Below are 19,161 nucleotides of genomic sequence, written 5' to 3' on the forward strand. Positions count from 1 at the left end.
GCAAGCGGAGCTTGGACCGGTGACTCCGTGGGATCTCCTCGGACACTCCTTGGACTAACCGATGGCATCGCTTCTTTCCCTCGCCCCTGCTTGTCTTCCTTGCCCTCTACACCTCACGGTATCGCCTACGACATGCCGGGCGTGCTCAACCCGCCTACACGGGATCTCCAGACCATGGACGCGCCTTTGATCGCGCGGCTCCTCAGCACCTTGCCGACACACGACTACACGGGTGCACCCCTCGCAAGGCAGTGGGCTGGACTTGCTTGGGCTCAAGGACTCGACACTGCCCTTGCGCGCGCCTTTCTCGTTTCCCGCGACAAGGGGAAGAGCCTGATCGCCCTTGTGCACTCCATCATGTACCTGGACTACACGCTCTGGACCGGGCGTTCAGCGCACACCGCAGTGGTGCGTGACTCTGGCAAGCTGACCCTTCGGCGCGCTCTGGCTGAAGCAGTCGGCAACCCTGCCGTCAACCCGCAGCGCCCGATCGCCTACTGGGCCACGCACACTGAGCACGGAGTGAGTTGCTTCAGCTTTGCGGCGTTGAGCGGTCCTGACACCCATCTACAGGGTGCAATCCCCTTCGGAGTCGCCCGAGAGGAGCACATAGCTGGGCGTGCGCACGGCAATATGGAAGTGCGTTCTTCTCCGCAACTGTCCCTGTGCCCCGGTCCTGACTCCTTTCACACCCTCAGGAGTATCTGCTCAGCAGACTCTCTGGCGAGAGCGCAAGGGGCTTTGCAGAGCGCCAACGTCGACGCGCCGAGATCTTGCGGTCCGGAACTCTCGTCAGGCTAGCGCCGCTCACCTCTCCTCTGGCGTACGGCGAAGTAGTCCACGACGGCACTCACACGCTGGAGCCGCTCCTTGACTTGCACGGCCGCTACATCACCTCGGAGCAGCGGACCGACCCGCACAGGGTTTTCGATCCTCACCACCCGGATGCCGACCACGCCGGCTTCCGCGCACGCTCGCTCCTCAAGCCCGAACTTGGACGTCGTACGGCAGCAATCTACGGGGTCAACAGGGAGAGGTGGGCACGGTTGAGAGCGTTCTAGGCGGACCTGGAGGTCGTCGTGTTCTCCCTGCCTCATCCTCCTTCTCTTCTCCCCTTCTTTCCTCCGTCCACCAATTGTTCTTCAATCTCGCGACGTCGTATCTGTTCGTCGCTTCTCCGCTGGGGTGGAGGAAAGGTAGCCGAAGAGCTCGAGAGCGGTTTGCGAAGGTCGGCGTTCCTTCGCCGCGCAAGGAATCGTTTCGCAGAACGAGGCCGTGCCGGAAGAACGCTGCAAACCCGCAGGGAATGTCCAAAGGGTGTTTAGCAGCGGTACAGCGCAAGTCGACGCAACTCAGGCGAGAACAGTTGCGCACATGAACCTGCCTCCCTCGCCCGCCAAGCCGCACTTGTCCGCTCGCCGTGTAGAGCGCCTCCGCGAGCTTGGTACGAGCGTAAGACGGGACCGGAGAGTCCGCGGAGTCCGATCTTGTCGGTCGCTGCGAGGTCTCTGCCTTTCTCTGCCTCTCTCTTCCCGCTTCGCCTCGTTCTCAACGCTGCTCCTGAGATGTCAAGCCTACACGACGAACCGCCGACACGGACTGTGCAGCGAGTGAATGCTCACATGTTGACGGAGCTTTTCGCGACTCTGCCGACGCACGACTCGCGCGGCCATCGACTCCAAGGGCGATGGGCCAACCTTGCTTGGGCCGAAGGACTCGATGTTGCGGTCCTACACGCTCTTGCCTTCGCTCGCAATCGCTCTCAAGCCCTGGTCGCTCTGGGACGCAGCCTTGTCTACCTGGACTACACCTTGTGGACAGATCGCTCGGCCCAGACACCGGTGGTAAGCGCCTCAGATTCCATAGCAGGACTCCCGAGCTTCTACTGAACCTCCTTTGTCACCGTGTCTGCAGCCCTCCCTCAATTACTGGACTAGGTGCATCGAGAACGGCGTGAGTTCCTTTCAGCTCGTCGCCGGAGCAAAGCATCTGATGTAAAGCCTTCCAGACAGTCATATCGTTTGGCATCACTCATGCAGACATCGCAGCGGGACGTGCGACCGGCATGATGGTGAGTTGCCCAACAAGCCGTCCCGAATGCTCGGAAGCTGATCTCGCTTCCCATCACTTCCTAGAACTATCTTTACGGTACGCTCAGCACGGCGAGCAGAAGGCAGTTCGAGCAACGCCAGCAGCGGCGGGCTGAGATCTTCCAGAACGGCAGTACAATGCAACTGGCGCCGCTCACATCTCCTCTGGCGTACTACGCGCCCGACGAAGGGTTTCACGAAGGCACTCACACGCTGGAGCCGCTACTCGAGTTGCACGGCAACTACATCACTTCGGAGCAGCGGAATGATCCGCACAGGGTTTTCGATCCTCACCATCCGGACGCCGACGACGCCGGCTTCCGCGCACGCTCGCTCCTCAAGCCCGAACTTGGACGTCGTGCGGCAGGAATCTACGGGGTCAACAGGGAGAGGTGGGCGCGGTCGAGGCCGTTCTAGGCGGACTTGCAGGACGTTGATTCTTTCCACTCCTTCGTCTTTGTCTCGTCGTCTCCTCCTACGCCGTTATCTTGTCTGTGCGCAATACTGTTCCGTCGTATCCATCCGTCGCCTCCGCGCTGGGTCAAGTCGACGCAGCGAGAGAGAGTGAGAGCGGATTGCGAAGGTCGACCGTTCTGCGCATGCGCACAACAAGCCGTTCTGTTCCTCCTCGCAAGAAGCGCTGGAGAAGAACGTAGTCTTAGCAGTCAGTAGTACGGCGGATGAGCAGCGGTCGCGGAGGAGTGGACGAGAAGACGGCGCGAGAAGAGCGAGAGCAACACGAAGTCGGGCGACGATGTTGGTCCGGCAGTGCAGCTCAGCCTGCTCACGAGCAAGCGAGATAAGCGCAGATCAGCAAGCCGGTGTACCGCGAGAACATTGTCCTCGCCGAGCACTCCGCACCGAATATCGAACAGCGTCCATTTCCGCCCGTCCGCCGCCTTTGCTCGTCAACTAGTAATACCCCCCACCGCCTCCTCCCGCTCCGTACGCACCGTATCCACCACCATACCCCGTCTGCTGCGGCATCATCCCGCCCATCCCGCCCATTCCCGCGTAGCCAGTCTGTTGCGGCTGCATCCCCATTCCTCCACCGTATCCTCCCGCGCCGCCAGCGTAACACCCCATCCCCATTCCGGTCATCTGCCCCTGCTGCGCTTGCGGCTGACCGTACTGCGAGAGAATATGCTGCTTCGTAGCCGAGAGGGCGAAGGAGCCTCCTAAAGCTTGGGGAGGCAGAGGGGAGGGGTAGGCTGTGTGTCGAGATCGAACGCACGAATCAGCTCCGATGTCCGAGGGAGGAGGGAGTGAGAAGAAGCGCGAGTGGAGGACGCACGAGGGAGGGAGGAGAGACCTGCGTTGAGCGCTTCGCGGACGCGGGATTTCCTGTGCACCGTCCGCTCAAGGATTAGCTCCTGACCTTGCAAGCGCGAAGGGAACGGAGGAGGAGAGAACGAGAAGATGCGCGACGCACGACGCGGCATCGGTACTGTGCCTCCAACCCGCCTTGACTTCTCCAAGCTGCATCTTGGCCGCATGAATCGAGTCTGTCCCACACACATCACGCCCAATCAGCTCCATTCATTGCAGGGAAGAGAGAAGCAGGAGACACACCGACAAACCCCTCGCCTTCTTTGCGCAGCTGTTCCGTGCGGACTGGGTCGGCGCCTTGATCTGAGGCGGCGCGGAGGAGGGCGAGGCGGGTTTGCCAGGCTTCGCGGAGGGCCTGCGCAGCGCGATGCAGTCAGCGTGCGGACGAGAGGGGAAGGTAGGAGGGGAGAGGGAGGAGGGGGACGGACGTCGATCCTGCACAAGCAAGCGAAACGCCCACGTCAGCTACGACATCATCGAGACGGTAGCTTATGAGCGACATGACGACGCCACGCACCTGTTGTCCAGCTGCCTCCACGCGTACTCGTCCCAACTCATCAACTGCGCCCTGTTCTCCTGCACGTAATCACGCGGATGACTCTGCGTCTGCGGGACAGCCAACAACGACCCCGCTTGTTGGTTTGAGGAGGGCGCGGGGGAGGAAGAGGCGAAGGACGAGGAGGAGAGGGAGGAGTAAGGGTCGAGGTCTTGGACTGGCGGAGGAGGGGCCGGGGAGTAGGAGGGCTGGTAGGACTGCATGCCGGTGTACTGTGGTTGCTGGTAGCCGTACTGCTGCTGTTGCTGCTGGCCCTGCGAGTACATCCCCCCTGCTCCCATAGGCGATTGCGACGCGTACCCTCCGCCGCCGTAGCCCGTCTGCTGAGGCTGCAAGTACCCCTGCTGTTGCTGTTGCTGCTGCTGCACGCCGTAGCCCATCCCTCCCTGCGCCTGCCCATACCCGTTCATGCCCCCTCCTCCGCCGTACCCAGTCTGCTGCGGATACACCTGGCCCTGTCCCTGCGCATACCCATACTGCCCCTGCCCCTGTTGGAGATCCGGATCGTTCCGCAAGACGTCGGGGAATCGCTGTGCGGCGGCGGAGAGTTCGGTCTGTGGGGGTTTGGCGAAGGGGTTGTTCATCGGCGGTCGTTGGGGTTTGGTCGATTTGAGTGTGGGTGCGGCGGTCAGTGGGAATGCTGAGAGAGCTTCGGAGGGGGCTGCCGTGCGTGCGAGGGGAGAGGGCGGAGCGATGACGGAGGAGAAGGCGGTGCGGGCGAGTCGAGAGAGGAGAGGAGATGGTGGCAAGGCTGGTCGAGCGAGCAGAGTCGTGAGTGCGAGTCTCTGGGCAGTCCAAGCGCGCAGCTGAGCGATACTGAGCGAGCGGGCGAGCGAGTCAGAGAGAGAGAGACGAGAGAAGAGAGAGGCGATGAGGAGGATGGTCGACTGCGTGCAGCGTTGGAAGAGCGCAGACAAGCGAGTCAATTCACTCGAACAATCATTCACCGCTCACTCGTCCTCTCGTAAGCGACGAGGCAGTCTCTGCGCAAGTCGAGCGAGTTTCGACATGAATTGGCAGATGGTTGGAGCGTACACAACGAACAACAAGCAAGGAGGAGTGCAATACCTTCAGACCGGGTGCGGACCAGTCGCTTCGAACGAGCGAAGCGCGCCTGCGCAGACGACGAGGTACCCGGGCAAGCACGCACGGCGATGTCGTCCAGGACAGGTGCCGGCAGGGACGGACTAGTAGCCAAAATGGATTACGACGCTGGCGGAGAAAGGGAGGGCGTAGACGACTTCTCCGGCACCGACGTCGACGTCGACTTTCCCTCCGAGTCGCGGAGCTGCTGCATCTCGAATTCCTAGAGTGCGGCGGTAGTGAGCGGGTGAGAAGGGACGCTGCCGAGCTGTGAAGGAAGATTTGGCTCCGGGAAGTCGAGCGGAGGGAGGTCGGCATCCTCGTCGTCGCTGTAGGTTGCTGCTGCTGCAGCCTCGAGCATCAACACGCGCTCTTCGGGTGTCGGCGGAGGGTCCTGCGAGCGGAGTGCATTGTCGGGGAGCGCGACAGCCTTGATGATGTCTGAATAGTCGACCGTCGCGAGTCTCGAAAGCTGTTGCGCCCATTCCGGACCTCCGTGCTCCTGGACGAGTACGCGCGCGCGCCCGACAAGTTCTGCAACGTCGGCAGCAGGAGTCTTGTCGTTGATGAACCAGAACTCGAGGAGGAGGTCGACGAACTGCGCGAGGATCTGCAAGAAACCTCGGGTCAACTCCTTGAAGAAAGCGCCGTTGAGGGAACCGGACGCACCGAAGCTTCATGGCGCAGGTTCGCGTGAGAAGGAGGAGAACGCCGCAGACGGTCGCTCATCGCCCAGATCAACAGGTTCATCGAGACGGGCGCGACGAGAGCGGGCAAGACGGGCGTGCTCGGAGGCGGGTTCTTCGCGCCAAAGAGGACGAGACGAAGAGGGTCGTCCGGCGCGATCCCTTCTAGCGCAAAGACGGTCGGGATACGGTGTTGGTCGTATCGCACGATGACCGGCATGTCTTTGCGGTTCGACGCGATGAGACGGAAGCAGGCGCCGTCTTTCTCGGCCGCAGCGTAGAAGAGCTTGAACGGCGGGCGAGCGGGCAGTTTGGCGGGAGCTTCGGATATCGTATCGCTCGAACTCGCGGCGAGTCGCTCCTCCTGGTACTTGGTCTCGGACACAAGCCGCGCGATGACTTGGCCTCCGTGTGGGAAAAGGTCGAGTAATTGATCGTCAATGTCCCTGTGAATGTCGTATGCGACTGTTGCGGGCGAGAGAGATGGCGTCAGCGCAAGTGAGTGCCGCAGGCTCGAAAGACACGCACGGTGGAGCCGGTTTGCCTGCATGTTGACGTGTGCACGCTCGGGCACGACCTGCGCCTGCCGCAGGAGATCGATCTGTGCTCCAGTTTTATCGTCAGCGGACGCGCAAGGGATTCTCGAGCTCGAGAGCGAGACCCACATCCTGTTGGCCGCAAGAGACAGTTCCGCCGGAAAACTCCTTCCTCCTCACCGGCACGAGATGCGCAGACTCGAACTCGATGCCTCGACCTTCTTGGTGCGTGACCGCGCACCGCTCGACGAGCTCGCCAAGTCGCTCGCAGCGTCGACAGACCAGCGCGCCGTGATCTGCCACGAAGTTCGTGCCCACACCTGATCCGGCACGAGCGCCAATTTCGCCGACGAGCGCTGCTCGATGATCTGGCGTTACTTCTCGCTGTACGCCCAAGGGTTGTCGTAGACATCGAGCAGGTGCGCGGCGGTCATTTGGTTTTCGGCGGCGTTCACGAGGACGGTGGACGTCTCTGAGGCCCCCCAGATGCGGCGCTACGTCGCCGCTTCTTCGGCAGCAACACCATTTTCCTCGTGAGTCAGGGTCAGGGTCTGCAGCGCCCGGCGGCGCAAGGCATGGGAGAGGTGGTCGTGCGGGATCGGCTCGAGGTGAGCGGCGGCAGCAGAGCCGGACTGTCTGAGCAGGTTCTGTAGAGTGAGCTTCTGGACTGGTCAAGCGAGTCAGGCAGCAAGAAGACTGAGCGAGCGAGCGAGTCGGAGAGAGCGAGAGAGAGCGAGAGAGGCGATGAGGAGGAGAAGCGAGTGGCCACCGCGTTTTATTGGGCACACTGGCCAGTAAATCCCGCACTCGTACTGCACTCAGTCGAATCGCCAGTCCCGCCCGAGCCATCGTCGCCGACCTCCCCCTCGCTCGTCGTCCTCGTCGCGACTCTTCTCTTCGCCAACTCGCCTCTTCTCGTCAAGAATGCCACGCTACGCATCCTCAGACGACGAAGACGACTTTGTGCGCCTCTGTCCTCTCCCTCCCGCTTGTTTCCCGAGCTGACGCTGACCCGCTCGCTCAATCAACAAACCACACCCTCACGCGCGTAACAGCACATGAGCGACTCGGGATCGGATTTCGAGGGGGCAGGGACGAGTGCCAAGGGCAAGAAGGTGAGTGCGCGTCTGGATGGGCGGCCTGAAGCGAGGGAAGAGGGTGGATGGACGCGCTGACCTTGTTCGACGACTTCGACGACCTCGCCATCTCCCTCGCTCGCCTGGCCTGCCGTGAATTCGTTGCGTGCTCTCTTACAGGTACGCATGCTTCTGTGGACGCGCACGGAGCTATAGAGGTGCGAGAACAGACACTGACCTCGTCTTGTCCTCCTCTCTACTTCCTACGCCTTTTACCGAACCTGCGCCCCGCTCCTAATGTGTTTCTCGCTCATCAGGTACGTTTCTGCATCATTCTCTTGGATCTGCAGACGGCACCGAGTCGACCGGAAAGCTGACCTCGCCTGTTCTTCCTTCTCTCCCTTTCACCCATTCCTCACCTCACAAACGCCAACCGCCTCAAATCCCTCAACCCCCTCCTCCCTTCGCCGTTCGACCCATCCTGTGCGTCCGTCGCCTTCGATACGTTCCGCCTCTACCTCTCTGCCCCGCCTTCGACATTCCCGCAAACCCGCTTATCCTCCTCCTCTCTCCTGCATGCCGCCCAATCCCCACATCCTTCCTGCTCCTCCCCCTGATCGCTCGCACCAGGCCGCCCCCAAACCCGCCCCGAAGAAGACTCCCGCCGCCAAGAAAGCCCCCGCAGCGAAGAAGACCGCCGCAACGGGGAAGGGGAAGAAAGCTGCGAAGCCGCTGGAGGAGATTGATACGAATGGCGGGAGGGGTGCGGGGAGTGATGAGGAGGAGGAGGACGAGAGGATGGAGGAGGACGTGCGTTCCGACCTTTGCGAACCCGTCGCGCGACGGGAGGGGGATGCTCATAAGCTCCCGGCTGTACAGGACGACGACGACTTTGGTGCGGGCAAGAAGGCTCCCGCGAAGGGGAAGGGCAAGGCCAAGTCGGCGAGCGAGACGTATGTCAAGGTGCGTTCGCCTGGATTTTTCCTGCTTTCGTCCGCTTTCTTCCTTGGAGGAGCGCTTGCTGATCCTCAACCTGTCTGTCCTTCTTCTCCCCTTTGCGCGCCACGCCCATGCCCCGCCACATCGCACCCCGTCACTTCGCCATCCTCTCGTCCCGCTTTCTCGCCCTTTTCTCGACTCTCTGTGCCGCTCGCCATCGCGCCACGTTCTTCTCTGGCGCTCTTTCGATCGCACTTCATTCCATGCCTCTCTCGCCTTCGCCTTGAACCGGCGGGGAATGCCTTCCGCCACTTCTCCTATTGCTCTCGCCCTCGATCCTGCGCTTTCTCGTCGGCCATCTGCCCTTCGCCGACTCGCGACCTTCCGCCCAACCTTCGCCCGCCCTCTGCCTCCCCTCCGTGCGCCGCTTCACACCCACCAGCTCACTCAACTCGAACACGTCCTCAAGCGCCCGGACACCTACATCGGCTCGATCGAGCCCGTCACGCAGCCTATGTGGGTGTGGGACCGCGAGAGCGAGAAGATGGTCTTCCGGTGCGTTAAACCCTCACTCGCCTTTCTTTCCCACGGCTGATGGAGGCGCGTCTGGTGGGTGAGCAGTCAGACGACGTTTACGCCGGGTTTCTACAAGATTTTCGATGAGATCCTCGTCAATGCCGCTGACAACAAGGTGAGTGCTGCGACGCTGAAGGTGGAAGAGCGAACTGACGGCCTGCACGCCCGCGCCAGGTCCGCGACCCGACGATGAGCGAGATCCGCGTGACGATCGACGAGGAGAAGCGGACGATCACCGTCAAGAACGACGGCAAGGGTATCCCAATCGAGAAGCACAAGAAGGAGGGCATCTACATCCCCGAGCTCATCTTTGGCAACCTCCTCACCTCCTCGAACTACGACGACGACGAGGCCAAGACGACGGGTGGACGGAACGGCTACGGCGCCAAGCTCGCCAACATCTACTCGACCGAGTTCATCGTCGAGACGGCCGACGGCGAGTCCAAGTACCGCCAGGTCTTTAGCGACAACATGAGTCGCAAGGGCGCGCCCAAGATCACGAGCGTCAAGAAGGACGGCGAGCAGTACACGCTCATCACGTTCACGCCCGACCTCGAGCGGTTCAACATGCACGACGGGTTCGACCGCGACACGCTTGCGCTCCTCCACAAGCGCGTGTGGGACATGGCCGGAATCGTACCCAAGGTCAAGGTTTACCTCAATGGCAAGGTCCTCCGCTGCAAAGACTTCAAGGCCTACGTCGAGAAATTCCTCGCCGGCACGAACGAGATCACCGGCGCCGCCGCCGCCAAGAAGAAGGGCAAGAAGGGCGAGGCGCCCGTGACGGCTGCGGCTGCGCTCTTTGGCGACGACGAGGAGGACGCCGAGATGCGCCCGGCAGCCGACGCCGACGCGGCCAAGCAGACGGTCGTCTTTGAGAAAGTCAATGACCGGTGGGACGTCGCGTTCGCCGTCTCGGACGGCCAGTTCCAGCAGGTTTCGTACTGCAACGCGATCGCGACGACGAAAGGCGGGTCGCATGTCACGTACGTTGCGGACCAGATCGTCCAGGGCCTCGTCGACCTCGTCAAGAAGAAGCACAAGGGCGTCCAGGTCAAGCCGTTCCAGATCAAGAACCACATCGCCTTGTTCGTCAACTGCAAGATCGACAACCCCTCGTTCGACTCGCAGACCAAGGAGAACATGACCCTCGGCGTCAAGAAGTTTGGCAGCAAGTGCCAGCTCTCGGACGAGTTCCTCAAGAAGGGTGCGCCCGATCTTGCCTCGTTCTTGCGTCGTGCAGTGCGCTGACTAACATGCTCCCGCAGTCGCCAAGTCGGGCGTCATCGACAACATCGTCAATTGGGCGAAATTCAAGCAGGACCAGGCGCTTAAGAAGACGGACGGCTCGAAGCGCTCGCGGTGCGCTCCATCTCCGCTCGTGTCTCCGTCTTGCGCTGACCTGACCCTCCCACCATACGCAGCATCACCGGCCTCGTCAAGCTCGAGGATGCCAACAATGCCGGCACTCGCAACGGCAACAAGTGCACGCTCATCCTGACCGAGGGAGACTCGGCCAAGGCGCTCGCCGTCTCGGGTCTCGCCGTCGTCGGTCGCGACAACTACGGTGTCTTCCCGCTCCGCGGAAAGCTCCTCAACGTTCGCGAGGCAACCGGCAAGGCGCTTCTCGAGAACGCCGAGATCCAGGCGATCAAGCAGATCATGGGCTTGCAGCAGGGCAAGACGTACACGAGCACCGACTCGCTCCGCTACGGCAGCCTGATGATCATGGCCGACCAGGTGCGAGGCGGCGGTCCTTGTGTGTCAGCTCGACTTCCTCGGCTGACGACTCTTCCTTCTGCTGCCGGCGCCCGCAGGACCACGACGGCTCGCACATCAAGGGCTTGATCATCAACTTCCTCGACTACTGGTTCCCGTCGCTGCTCAAGCTGCCGAACTTCCTCGTCGAGTTCATCACGCCCATCGTCAAGGTCTCGAAGGGCAAGAAGGAGATCTCGTTCTTCACGATCCCCGAGTACGAGGCGTGGAAGGCCGAGACGGACGACGGCCGCGGCTGGAAGATCAAGTACTTCAAGGGACTGGGAACGAGCGACACGAACGACGCCAAGAAGTACTTCGGCGACATGAACCGCCACCGCCTGCCGTTCAAGGAGCTCACGCCCGAGGACCGCGCGTTGATCGACATGGCCTTCAACAAGAAGAAGGCCGACGACCGCAAGGAGTGGCTGCGCGGCTTTGTGGTGCGTGCGGTCGCTCTCTCCGCTCGATGGCCGCTCACCCTGTTCGCACCCGCAGCCCGGCACGTACATGGACCACGATGTCGACGAGGTCCCGATCAAGGACTTCATCAACAAGGAGCTCATCCTCTTCTCGATGGCGGACAACATCCGTTCGATTCCGTCTGTCGTCGACGGCTTCAAGCCGGGTCAGCGCAAGGTTCTCTTCGGCTGCTTCAAGCGCAAGCTGAAGAACGAGATCAAGGTGCGTGTGCGCGGCGTGGCGAGCCGGGAAGTGCAGGACTAACCGAACTCGTTCGGTGCGCAGGTCGGCCAGCTTTCGGGCTACATCTCGGAGCACTCGGCGTACCACCACGGCGACGCCTCGCTCCAGGGCACGATCGTCGGCCTCGCGCAGAACTTCGTCGGCAGCAACAACATCAACGTGCTCGACCCGAACGGCCAGTTCGGTACGCGTCTTCAAGGCGGCAAGGACGCGGCCAGCGCCCGTTACATCTTCACAAACGTCGCGCAGATCACGCGCACGCTCTTCCACCCGTCGGACGACGCCATCCTCGACTACCTCAACGATGACGGGCAGAGCATCGAGCCGAGCTGGTGCGTTCGCCGGCTAGCTGGAGCGGAGGCGTCGTGCTGACCTCCTCAACCGCAGGTACATCCCCATTCTTCCCATGGTCCTCGTCAACGGCTCGGACGGTATCGGCACGGGATGGTCATCGTTCATCCCGAACTTCAACCCGTCCGATATCGTCGCGAACCTCCGCCGCAAGCTCGACGGCGAGGAGATGGAGCCGATCCACCCGTGGTACCGCGGCTTCCGGGTGCGTTTGGAGCTCTGCGTTCTCTCTCGCTCGAACTGACGGAATTCTGCTCGCAGGGCACGATCGAGAAGGACGCCAAGGAAGGCTACAAGTGCACGGGCACGATCCAGCGCATCGACGACTCGACGGTCGAGATCACCGAGCTTCCGATCCGCACCTGGACGCAGAACTACAAGGAGATGCTCGAGTCGTGGGTCGCCGGGAGCGACAAGCAGGCGGCGTGGTGTAAGGTGCGTGCGCCACGCTCTCACGCTGCGGGCTCAAACTGACTTCCGTATGCGGGCCCGTTTCGCAGGACTACAAGGAGTACCACACGGACACGACTGTGCACTTTGTCGTCACGCTGACGACGGCGGGCAAGGAGGCGATCGAGAAGGACGGTCTCGAAAAGGTGTTCAAGGTGACGAGCAAGCTCAACACGAGCAACATGGTTTGCTTCGACCCGACGGGCAAGATCAAGAAGTACGCGACGGCCGAGGACATCGTTTCGGACTTTTACGACGTCCGCCTCGAGTTCTACCACAAGCGCAAGAAGCACCTCGTCTCGGAGCTCGAGCTCGTGCACGACCGCTTGTCGAACCAGGCGCGCTTCATCAAGATGATCATCGACAAGCAGCTCGTCCTGAGCAACCGCAAGCGCGCCGACATTGTCGCCGAGCTGCGCAAGAAGGACTTCCGCCCGTTCCCCAAGGTTCAGAAGATGCATGTCGCGGGCGACGTCGACGCGAACGGCGACGGCGACGAGGAGGTCGAGGACCCTGACGCGGTCGAGGCCGGCGCCGACTCGGACTACGACTACCTACTCACGATGCAGCTGTCGAGCCTGACGCGCGAAAAGGTCGAGCGGTTGATGGCCGAGCGGGACCAGCGGAGCGCCGAGCTCGACGCGTTGTTGCAGCGCAGCGTGCAGGACTTGTGGCGCGCGGACCTCGATGCGTTCATGGGCAAGTGGGACGCGATGCTCGAGGAGGACAGGGCGAACAAGGCGCGCTCGCTCAAGAAGGCCAAGAGTGCGGGCAAGGGCACGGCCAAGAAGCGCGCGGCGTACGCCTCGGACGACGACGACGACTTCGAGGTCAAGCCGAAGAAGAAGGCGCCGGCGCCGAAGAAGGCCAAGCCGGCGGTCCCGCTGCCCGAGACGGACGACGACGAGGACGTCGTCATGAAGGCCGCTGCCAAGGTGCGTAGCGCGCACGAGTTTCACCGTGACCCGTTTTCGCTGACACGAGCTCTCTCGCTTGCTCGCAGCCCAAGGCCGCCGCCGCTGCTGCCAAGCCCAAGGCGCCCGCGAAGCGCAAGGCGGCGAGCATCGACCTCGACTTGAGCGACGAGGACGGCGCGGACGAGACGCCGCCGAAGAAGAAGAAGGCCCCGAGCACGACGGGCAAGAAGGCTGCTGCTTCGAAGGTGCGCTTGCGGGCGCTCTCTTAGGGTGTGCTTGAAGCTGACTCGTGAGTTGCGGGCGCGCAGAAGAAGGTCGCCGCGAGCGACATCGAGGACGAGGACGACGAGTTGGACGATTTGTACGCCTTGCCAGCGAAGAAGCCCGCTGCGCACTCGCCCAAGGGTAAGAAGGCGACCGCGACCAAGGCCAAGGCCAAGTCTGTCGAGCTCGATGACTCGGACGACGAGCCGGTCGTGACGAAGAAGAAGGCGCCTGCGACGGCCAAGGCCGTGGGTTGCGCTTTTCGATTCTCCAGACGTGTGCCGCTCGCTGACGCTCGCTTCCACTCGCCTGCAGGCCCCGGCGAAGAAGGCTGCGGCGCCGAAGAAGAAGAAGTCGGCTGTGTCGGACGAGGACGACCTCGACCTCGACCTGTCGATGTCGGATGCGCCTGCGCCGAAGGCTCGCGCGGCCCGCTCGACGCGCGCGCCGGCCAAGAGCTACCAGCTCGACCTCGGGTCGGACTTTGAGGGCGACGACTCGTTCCAGGTCGAGGACGACGAGGACGAGGAGGACGCCTTTGAACTGGGCGACGAGAGTGACTGAGTGCGCTGGGTCGCTTACTGGGACTCTCTCTTTCGTGTTTCGGTCTCTCTGTGTGTGTATTACGTTTGTGTGTCGTTTGCGTGCAACTGCGCCGTGCGTCTGTGTGAACGAGGGATGAACGTGTGTTGGGTGAGAGCGAGTGGCTTGGGAGCGAGCGAGGTGCGCTGGATGGCATGAACGACACCGTGCGCGCACAGAGGCTCGTCGCCGACGACGCAGACCACCTCGGCGCACTCGCAAACCCCGCCGACATCCACCTCGCCCAGCTCGACCGCGACATCCACGACCCTCACCGACGAGGAGACTCGCCAACAACACCCGCGCATGGCGACGCCCGAGACAGCTACGAGCTCGAGCAGCGCTATACAGACTCGAAGGGCGCACCTGGGCTCGCACACGGCGGACAGGGCGATGACGACGAGCGCGCGACGGCATCGGGGGCTTGGGCGGGCGAGGGCGCACACGCGCGGCGGTCTTCCTCGGCGAGCTATGCGCGGCTGGAGACGCGGGCACGGCGGACAGGCTCGTTCAGCGCAGCACGGGCGGGCGACGGCGCGAGGAGACTCCGCTTCGACGACGGGCAGGGTGGGGAGAAGGACAACAGCGTCGACAAGCGCAGGCTGCAGGTTCTCTGGTGGCGCAGTGCCGCCGTAAACGTCCTCTTCATCCTCGCGTGGTGCGTTGGCCCCGCTCCCTCGCTTTGATGGCCCCGATTCGCGACTGAGCAGGAGGACCTCTCGCAGGTACTGCTTCTCGACGCTCATTTCCGTGTACAGTGAGTGTCTCTCCTTCCCTTCGTGGCTCTTGCGGTGGAGACGAGCCGGGTGTTGGGCCGGCTGCGGAACTGTGTGGGCTGGAGGGACCTCTCGGCATGCGACCCCCTCCCTCGCTTCCGCCATTCTACCGAATCTTCGCGCGTGTACGGACTTCGAAACGATACATCAAGTCTTCTTTCTCACCCGCCACCACGCCGAAACCCTCTCAGTCCTCCGAACCGCGAAAGCGACTCCGACTCTCCCCCTCGCCTCGCTCTTGGCTCACCCTGGAGGCTCGCACGGCCCCCCTCAGTGCCATTTCCCTACTCTCCGACATGGCTTGGCGCATTTCGTGCCCTCGTCTCGCCCTTTGCACCGCCTGCAGCCGACTTCTGCAGCAGCTCCGACGTTCTCGCCTCCATCAATCCACCGTTCCTACCCCTCTCCCACCTTCCCGCTCCCCAAGGCTTCCCCTCCAGACTCTTCGCACACCAGCTCACCACTTCCCATCGTCCACACCGCTGACCCACCCCTCCGTTCTCACACTGCAGACAAATGGATGTTCTCCGCCGAGCACTACAACTTCCCCTACCCGCTCTTCGTCACTTCGATCCACATGCTCGTGCAGTGGTGTCTTGCGGCGGCGGCGATGAGCTTGTTCAAGGGGTTGAGGCCGAAGAATAGGCCCAAGCCCGGGGATTATGCGTGAGTTCGCCCGCCAAGTCCTGAATCGTTTGGCGGGGCGGGGATGGGAGAGTGCGGGAAAGAGAAGCGGAGTCTGGTGGGCGGGTGGTTTGCGGGATCTCCGGATGTCGTGGGCGCTCTGGCAAGACGGGTCGGGAGACGACGCATTTCCGGACAAGAAGCTTGGCGGCGTGCAAGACAGGATGGTGGGCGGATGAGCGATGCTGACCGCATTTCACACCGCGCAGCACGAAGATTGCGCCCTGCGGAATGGCGACCGGCTTGGACATCGGTCTCTCGAACCTAAGCTTGCGCACCATCACCCTCTCCTTCTACAGTGCGCCCGCACTCGCCCCTACGCCCGTCAAGGTGATCACGCTGACTCTGAGTACGCGCGCAGCCATGTGCAAGTCCTCGTCGCTCGCCTTTGTCCTCCTCTTCGCCTTCCTCTTCCGCCTCGAGACGCCTTCGTGGCGACTAGCCGGAATCATCCTCATCATCACCGCCGGCGTCATCCTCATGGTCTCGACCGAGACGCAATTCGACTTTGTCGGCATGTGCCAGGTCCTCTCGGCCTCGGCACTCGGCGGGCTGCGATGGAGTCTGACGCAGATGCTCCTGCACAAAGAGTCGATGGGCATGGCCAACCCCATCGCGACGCTCTTCTGGCTCGCGCCAATCATGGGCGTCACCCTCGCGACGTGCAGCCTCATCTTTGATGGCTGGGGGAACGTCTTCTCGCACGAGGAGTTTTGGGGAACGATGGGACGGACGTTGAGAACCGCGGCGGCGATCACGTTCCCAGGCGTGCTGGCGTTCTCGATGAACGTGACCGAGTTTGGGTGCGCGCGGTTTCCTTCGAACCTTCAGATTCCTTCTCTTCGCCAGCTGACCAGCTGTTGCCCTGGCACGCACAGGCTCATCCAGCGAACGTCCGTCGTAACCCTGTGCGCCTCGCGTTTTCCTTCCCTTCCCGCCAGCGCTCGTACTGACCCTGGCACCTAACTCGCAGCTCCGTCGCGGGCATCTTCAAGGAGGTCGCCGTCATCTTCCTCTCGACAGTAGTCTTCCACGACAAGCTCACGCCGATCAACATCAGCGGTCTCTGTGTTACCATCTTCGGTGCGTTCCGCTCATCGCCTCCTCGCCCCCTCCTCCGTAGCTGACGCGGGCTCGCCAGGTATCTCGTTGTACAACTACCTCAAGTATACCCAGTTCACCGAAGCAGCGCTCCGCGCATCGCACGGCACGCCGCATCGAGCAGGCGGGCACGGCTTCGACTCGTCGGCGGACGATTCGTACGAGGAGGGCGCGCCGATGCTGCCGACGGGCGAGGGCCGGAGAGGGTTGCTGAACGTGCGTTGCGCCAGCATTTCCTGGCTCACTCAGATGCTGACTGGACTGCCGCACTCAGGGCTCCGCCTCGCATCGTCTCTCCGACTCGTCCCCTTCGGCGCCTCACCACTCGCTCGGCGGCGCCGACGACTCTCCCCGCTCGTCCGCCGACCTCGATGCGCAAGCTGCCGAGCTGCTAGGCGACTTTGACGACCCCGTCCAGTGGCTCAGCGAGTCGGACAAGGCGCACCAGCACGATGCAGACCGGATACCGGAGCTCGACCAGTTGTTGGAGGAGGACGAGCGGTTACGGCGGACGGAGGAGAAGGCGCACGCGCTCGAGCGCGAGTTGGAGGAGGGCGTGCGGGAACATCGGCAGGCGAGGGACGTCGACGTGGGCGACTTGCTGAGCGAGAATGTCGGCGGGCTGCGATGACACGACTAGAGCTATAGAGGTTTTGATATGCATGCACTTGTTCGCCAGCTCGACGCTTTCGTGCAGGACGGATTGCTCGGAGAGATGCTGTTGCGAGAGGATACATAGGGCTACAACATGGGGACGAATGAGGGCAGGAGGATGCGGCTACGACCGCTGGCTGTAGAAGAACGCCATCATAGACCGGACGTGTGAGAGCGTGATGTTGAAGAGCGGGTGAGTCGGGAGCTGCGCGCGAACAGGCAAAGTGGTTCGAGTTAGCTTCGGCTTGTCGTGGAGGATCGGGCGGCTAGGACGGACCAGCTCGTTCTGCGGGTCGCCGACGACAATCTTCGGCTCTGCGGCGACCCAAGCGAGCGTGCGCGAGTAGACTTCCCGCATCCGTAGCTCGGCCGCCTCGTCCGACTCGTTCGATCCTCGAATGACCTCGACCTCCTCATCAACATCTTGTTGTTCTCCCTCCGTAACGATGGTGCCGCCAAACGGCGACGAGAACGAGTCGGCGAGCTGCCGTTGCCGCGACGAGGAGAAGCGCAGCTTGGTTTGCGCGGTCGAGTCGCCGGAAAGGTTGTAACACGTGTGGTAGGCGTCGGCTGGCTTGCCCGGCTTGTCGCGCAGGCCGCCGGACGGTGCTTGCGCGACGAGCGTGACGTACTCCTGCAGCGACTCTGCATGGCGCGAACACGAGGTTAGCAAGTCCTTCCCTCCTCGAGCATAAAGAGCTGGCACCCACTCCGGTCGAAGAGTTCGCGCTCGGGCTGTGGCTCGTCGTCGGTCTCGGCGAGGAGGCTGTCGACGATCGGGAAGAGCCCTCCGCACCACCAGCTGTAGCAGCCGTCGACGAGCTTGTTCGTCCTGCCGCGGAACCCGCCTCCCTCGATCGGCATGGCCTGGAGCGACGCGGACCATCGCATGAGGGCGCGTACGTCGAGTTCGGCGCGGGCGAGGTCGAGAGGCGCTTCGGCGAAACAGGGCGAGGTTGGGTCGCTGAAGACGCGGAGCATGCTCCACGACGCGGCGGCGCAGAAGGCGTAGCCGCCGTGGGCTTCGCCGAGCGGTGCGGGGTGCGAGGGGTCGTGCGAGAAGGGGTGGGCGGCGGCGGCCAATCCGCCTTCGTAGGTCTGGCAGGAGGCGATGAACGATGCGGTGCCGGAGGCGAGGTCGGGCGTGAGAATGTTGAGGAGGACGGCGGCTGTCAGGGCGCAGTAGCAGCCGCTGCAAGGGCAAGGTGAACGGGTCAGGTCGAGAGGAGCGGCGCGCAGAGACGGGAACTTGGCACGCACCGAACGTCGACCTCGCCGCCCTCGTGCATGATGAAGGATCCGTCGGGCTGCTTGAGCGAGAGGAGGAATCGGTACATGCCGTGGCTGTCGTCGCGCGATCTATCGTCAGCTCAAGAGGACTGGCAAGAGGGGAAAGGGCGTGGACTCGCCGGTCAACCGCTCGCCATCCCTCGGGGCCCGCATGCGCGAGTGCACACACTGCCGCATACGTCGGCGCGAGGTGACTGATCTGCCCTGGTCCGCCGCCGAAGCCGCCGTCCGGGTTCTGGCACCGCTTGAGCGTCTCGACGAGGCGAGTCTTTGCGGTCGCGTCGAGCTCGCCATCGAGGAGAGCGAGCGAGTGCATGGACCAGTACAAGATCCACGGTCGCGAGGCGTCGAGGCCGGTGAAGTACTTGGGGAGCGGGGCCTTGAGGAGGCGAGTGAGGTAGGCCGTGTGGACGTCTCGCTGCAGCTGCGGGTCGGCGGACGCAGCGAGGTGTTCGGTCAGGAGCGACGAGATGCTCTGCTCTGCCTCGTGCTGAGCGGCGAGCGTCTCTGAGCCGGCGATGCCGTCTGTCGGCGTCGGGATCCACGGCATCGTGAGGACTTGGATGAGGGGGAGCAGGTCGCGCGTGTGAGCTCGATGGCGGGTGCGCAAGTCTGCAGCGGGTGAAAGGAGCAAACCTGACTCTGCGAGCATCGTCACAGCGCCGTCTTGAGCGCGCGCGAGGACAAAGGCGCCGCAGGAGAACAAAGGGAAGCAAGCGGGGGAGCGAGGCGGTGCACGTGCAGGGGGAATGTCACTG

At 62.8% G+C, this 19,161-nt stretch overlaps 7 protein-coding genes across 7 annotated transcripts; 4 read left to right on the plus strand and 3 right to left on the minus strand.

The window, feature by feature from the left end:
* Positions 1 to 132: 132 nt before the first annotated feature.
* RHTO_06673 (uncharacterized protein) lies at positions 133 to 1,061 on the plus strand (the record flags this gene model as incomplete). Its single annotated transcript, XM_016420333.1, has 3 exons — positions 133 to 522; positions 574 to 639; positions 699 to 1,061. The coding sequence occupies 3 exons, from the start codon at positions 133 to 135 to the stop codon at positions 1,059 to 1,061; spliced, it is 819 nt and encodes a 272-aa protein (XP_016269247.1).
* A 561-nt stretch (positions 1,062 to 1,622) lies between these two features.
* Positions 1,623 to 2,507, plus strand: RHTO_06674 (uncharacterized protein; the record flags this gene model as incomplete). Its single annotated transcript, XM_016420334.1, has 4 exons — positions 1,623 to 1,844; positions 1,915 to 1,953; positions 2,009 to 2,071; positions 2,136 to 2,507. The coding sequence occupies 4 exons, from the start codon at positions 1,623 to 1,625 to the stop codon at positions 2,505 to 2,507; spliced, it is 696 nt and encodes a 231-aa protein (XP_016269248.1).
* A 495-nt stretch (positions 2,508 to 3,002) lies between these two features.
* RHTO_06675 (uncharacterized protein) lies at positions 3,003 to 4,559 on the minus strand (the record flags this gene model as incomplete). Its single annotated transcript, XM_016420335.1, has 6 exons — positions 3,003 to 3,301; positions 3,385 to 3,434; positions 3,523 to 3,595; positions 3,663 to 3,774; positions 3,848 to 3,854; positions 3,937 to 4,559. The coding sequence occupies 6 exons, from the start codon at positions 4,557 to 4,559 to the stop codon at positions 3,003 to 3,005; spliced, it is 1,164 nt and encodes a 387-aa protein (XP_016269249.1).
* A 722-nt stretch (positions 4,560 to 5,281) lies between these two features.
* On the minus strand, positions 5,282 to 6,411 carry RHTO_06676 (uncharacterized protein; the record flags this gene model as incomplete). The annotated part of the gene is made up of 4 exons (XM_016420336.1): positions 5,282 to 5,668; positions 5,728 to 6,209; positions 6,273 to 6,345; positions 6,406 to 6,411. 4 exons carry the CDS (start codon positions 6,409 to 6,411, stop codon positions 5,282 to 5,284), a joined length of 948 nt encoding a protein of 315 aa, XP_016269250.1.
* A 793-nt stretch (positions 6,412 to 7,204) lies between these two features.
* On the plus strand, positions 7,205 to 13,880 carry RHTO_06677 (DNA topoisomerase II; the record flags this gene model as incomplete). Its single annotated transcript, XM_016420337.1, has 18 exons — positions 7,205 to 7,243; positions 7,336 to 7,395; positions 7,987 to 8,166; positions 8,236 to 8,319; positions 8,738 to 8,850; positions 8,917 to 8,986; positions 9,046 to 10,078; positions 10,140 to 10,233; positions 10,296 to 10,611; positions 10,689 to 11,072; positions 11,128 to 11,313; positions 11,377 to 11,666; positions 11,722 to 11,890; positions 11,947 to 12,120; positions 12,186 to 13,070; positions 13,139 to 13,297; positions 13,361 to 13,564; positions 13,632 to 13,880. 18 exons carry the CDS (start codon positions 7,205 to 7,207, stop codon positions 13,878 to 13,880), a joined length of 4,689 nt encoding a protein of 1,562 aa, XP_016269251.1.
* Positions 13,881 to 14,053: 173 nt separating this feature from the next.
* On the plus strand, positions 14,054 to 17,090 carry RHTO_06678 (nucleotide-sugar transporter; the record flags this gene model as incomplete). Its single annotated transcript, XM_016420338.1, has 9 exons — positions 14,054 to 14,556; positions 14,624 to 14,655; positions 15,187 to 15,340; positions 15,568 to 15,656; positions 15,720 to 16,161; positions 16,237 to 16,266; positions 16,332 to 16,441; positions 16,500 to 16,675; positions 16,734 to 17,090. The coding sequence occupies 9 exons, from the start codon at positions 14,054 to 14,056 to the stop codon at positions 17,088 to 17,090; spliced, it is 1,893 nt and encodes a 630-aa protein (XP_016269252.1).
* A 147-nt stretch (positions 17,091 to 17,237) lies between these two features.
* Positions 17,238 to 19,055, minus strand: RHTO_06679 (protein farnesyltransferase subunit beta; the record flags this gene model as incomplete). Its single annotated transcript, XM_016420339.1, has 6 exons — positions 17,238 to 17,318; positions 17,391 to 17,758; positions 17,824 to 18,305; positions 18,374 to 18,457; positions 18,523 to 18,961; positions 19,040 to 19,055. The coding sequence occupies 6 exons, from the start codon at positions 19,053 to 19,055 to the stop codon at positions 17,238 to 17,240; spliced, it is 1,470 nt and encodes a 489-aa protein (XP_016269253.1).
* Positions 19,056 to 19,161: the final 106 nt, after the last annotated feature.

The sequence above is a fragment of the Rhodotorula toruloides genome (genome assembly GCF_000320785.1).
Source record: "Rhodotorula toruloides NP11 unplaced genomic scaffold Scaffold47, whole genome shotgun sequence".
NCBI lineage: Eukaryota > Fungi > Basidiomycota > Microbotryomycetes > Sporidiobolales > Sporidiobolaceae > Rhodotorula > Rhodotorula toruloides.